The 2802-nt window shown below is 34.2% G+C and overlaps 1 protein-coding gene across 1 annotated transcript in view; it reads right to left on the minus strand.

The window, feature by feature from the left end:
* The window catches only part of LOC106689492 (uncharacterized), a 16990-nt gene that overhangs the window by 5810 nt on the left and 8378 nt on the right, over positions 1-2802 (minus strand). Inside the window, exon 2 of the mRNA XM_014434468.2 lies at positions 1204-1298. Coding sequence (XP_014289954.1) covers positions 1204-1287 — 84 coding nt within the window. The 5' untranslated portion in view covers positions 1288-1298. The remainder of the gene's footprint in view (positions 1-1203; positions 1299-2802) is intronic.

Consider the following 2802-nt stretch of genomic DNA (forward strand, 5'->3'; position numbering starts at 1 on the left):
TTAAGTTCAACTGGGAGAATTATTTTTACTATATATATTTAATAAATGATAAATGAAGTTATGATCTAACGGGAGGGCATCTTCTAAATTGATTTCTTCTCTTGAAATAATTTCTTCTCCTTAATGTCCTTCTAATTCACACTCTATGAGTTCTATCCTGTTGACTTGCCTACGTTCTAGGAATTCTATATTATTCGTAATTTTTACCAAATTTTCATTACTCTTCTTCAATTTTTTTTTAAATTCGTCTATTATTATTTCAACATTATTAGGCTCTTTGAGAACTATTTGTGACGTCCGCAATAGCTAACGCTACATCCGTGGAACACGACTCTTCCGATCCATCTGTTCTATATTCTTTTATCTCTGTGATTTTCTTTTTCATCACTTTCCTACTCAATAAATTATTTTTATAAATTTTCATTTTCATTAGTTTCCGCATCAATTTCATGGTTGCCAATATCTTCAGTTTTTTCTTTAACTTTAATGTCTACCACGATATTTTCTATTATATTATATCAATTATTTTTTATTTATTTATTTTTTTCAACAATTTTATTATTTTCATCGCTCATTCTTTTATTTAACCTCTCCATAAGAATTAGAAAACTATACATTTCTTCTGATGTGGGTGACTTTTTTCCTTCCATCGCGAATAATTTCAAAATCAAAAACCCGCGGAAATAATATTAAACCCACCGAAATATATCTTTACTGGGCAGTTGAACCCATCATGAGAAACCAAAAATTCCATTGGGTGGACCCAAATTAAATTTATTTATTCATTGCTACAACCAATTTTTCGTTATTATTATCACATACACATTACTTTTCATTTTTATTAATTATTATTCTAATTTATTCGTTATTATTACCATTATCATTACTACACATAATAAAATAAAATACCAAATCAAACACGAGGAATATACCACCAGTATTTGTAAATTAATTATCCAAATGAAAATAAAGTTCTTTGATTAAAAACCAATTTATCTGAATCATTTTCACAACTATAATACCACTCCTTATTGTTTTATAACAATAAATTGAACTACTTATTAATCACTACTAATTGGTAAACTGGATAGTTAGCCCCCGTTAGGGATGACACTTATTAATGCTACGTATCTGTCTCGGGATGCCAGGATAATCGCTGAAGGCAATTAAAACGTTAGTACTTCAATACATATCAATACTTACGCTATGACTTATTTTCAGTGCTTTTGACAATAATGCAATGCTCCTCTGGAACGGAGATGATCCTGCCGATTTGTTGATATTCATACTAGTTGATCCTGAAATTCAATTATATTATTATAAAAAACATATACGTTACTATAATATTATAAGTAATAAACTAATTATTGGTCTGAGTTCATTTTTAAATAGTTTATAGCATTGGCTTCCGAACGGTGGTCCGCATATCACATATTTTGTGAGGAATTATTGTTAAAATAGTTTTTGTGTTTACCTTTCCTGGGTCGGTGGTGTCATCCTTTCTTTATTATTGGGAGGGCGAAATTAAATGAAAAGAACCCGGGTACAATTATTGCGAAAGGGGGTACATAGTTCCATCGTAATCTTCACAAAGAGAAGTTTTGGGCCGTCTGTAGCTGTGAGAGTTGAGCTCAGTTCTTTGCAACCTCGGAAACGCAGCGGTGCCGGTTTGAATCCGAACTAAGGGAGAGGGAGGCCGTACTTCCAGCATGGCAGAGTGGGTTCAGGAAAGGGAGGAGTACTAGAGACAACCTGGTTCAGTTACAGTCCGATATCCTAGAAGCCTTCGAAAATAAGAGAAAAGTATTAGCAGTATTTCTTGATATAGAAAATGCTTTTGATAGGACCTGGAAAAGATTTATAATTGACAATCTAGTTAGTATCGGGATTAATGGTCATATTCTCGCCTTCATAAACAATTTTTTACTTAACAGAAGCTTTAGAGTCAGAATTGGTAATGTCCTATCGAAAGAATTCGAACAGGAAAATGGAGTGCCTCAGGCCTGTGTTTTGAGCGCGACTCTTTTCTGTATTTGTTTTAATAAAGTATTGAATGTGGTTGGGTTACCTGTTAAAAGCATGCTCTATGCGGACGATCTTGTTATTTATACTGAAGGAAAAAACGTAGTATCCTTACAAGAAGATATTCAAACTGCTCTAAACAATGTCAGTGTATGGGTTTCTGATCACGGATTTAAAATGTCAACAAATAAAACCGTTGCTATTATTTTCTGCAAAAGACAGCCGATTGCAATGCCGTCACTCTACAATCTACCAGTTACATTTGCTCAGACTGTCAAGTACCTCGGATTGATTTTCGATAGAACGCTCAGCTGGATCCCGCATATAAAACAATTAAAAGCAAGCTCCTCTTTTGAAAATGGTCGGTAACACCAGCTGGGGTGCAGATCGAACAAGTTTGCTGACCCTATACAGAACACTAGTGAGATCAAAATTGGATTACGGTTGTAATGTCTACAACTCATCATCGGGTACCACACTTAAAATGCTTGAATCTGTACAAAATGCGGGACTCAGAATAGCTACGGGTGCTTTCCGCTCAAGTCCTATCAATAGTCTATATGTCGATGGCGAGCCTCCACTTGACCTACGAAGACAACAACTGGATCTAATTTACTTTGTTAAAATCATATCAGCTATAAACCATCCTATTAATGAGCTGTTTCCAAATAGACAGATTCTAAATCAGCAGCAAATCGACCTAACCAAGAGAACACCGTTTACAGTCAGGGTTTCCACTTTACTGCTCAGTCTAAACATAGAAATACCTACTTTGCAAGA

The sequence above is a fragment of the Halyomorpha halys genome, unplaced genomic scaffold, assembly GCF_000696795.3.
Source record: "Halyomorpha halys isolate HHAL.00 unplaced genomic scaffold, Hhal_1.1 Scaffold1378.1, whole genome shotgun sequence".
Classification (NCBI taxonomy): Eukaryota; Metazoa; Arthropoda; class Insecta; order Hemiptera; family Pentatomidae; genus Halyomorpha; species Halyomorpha halys.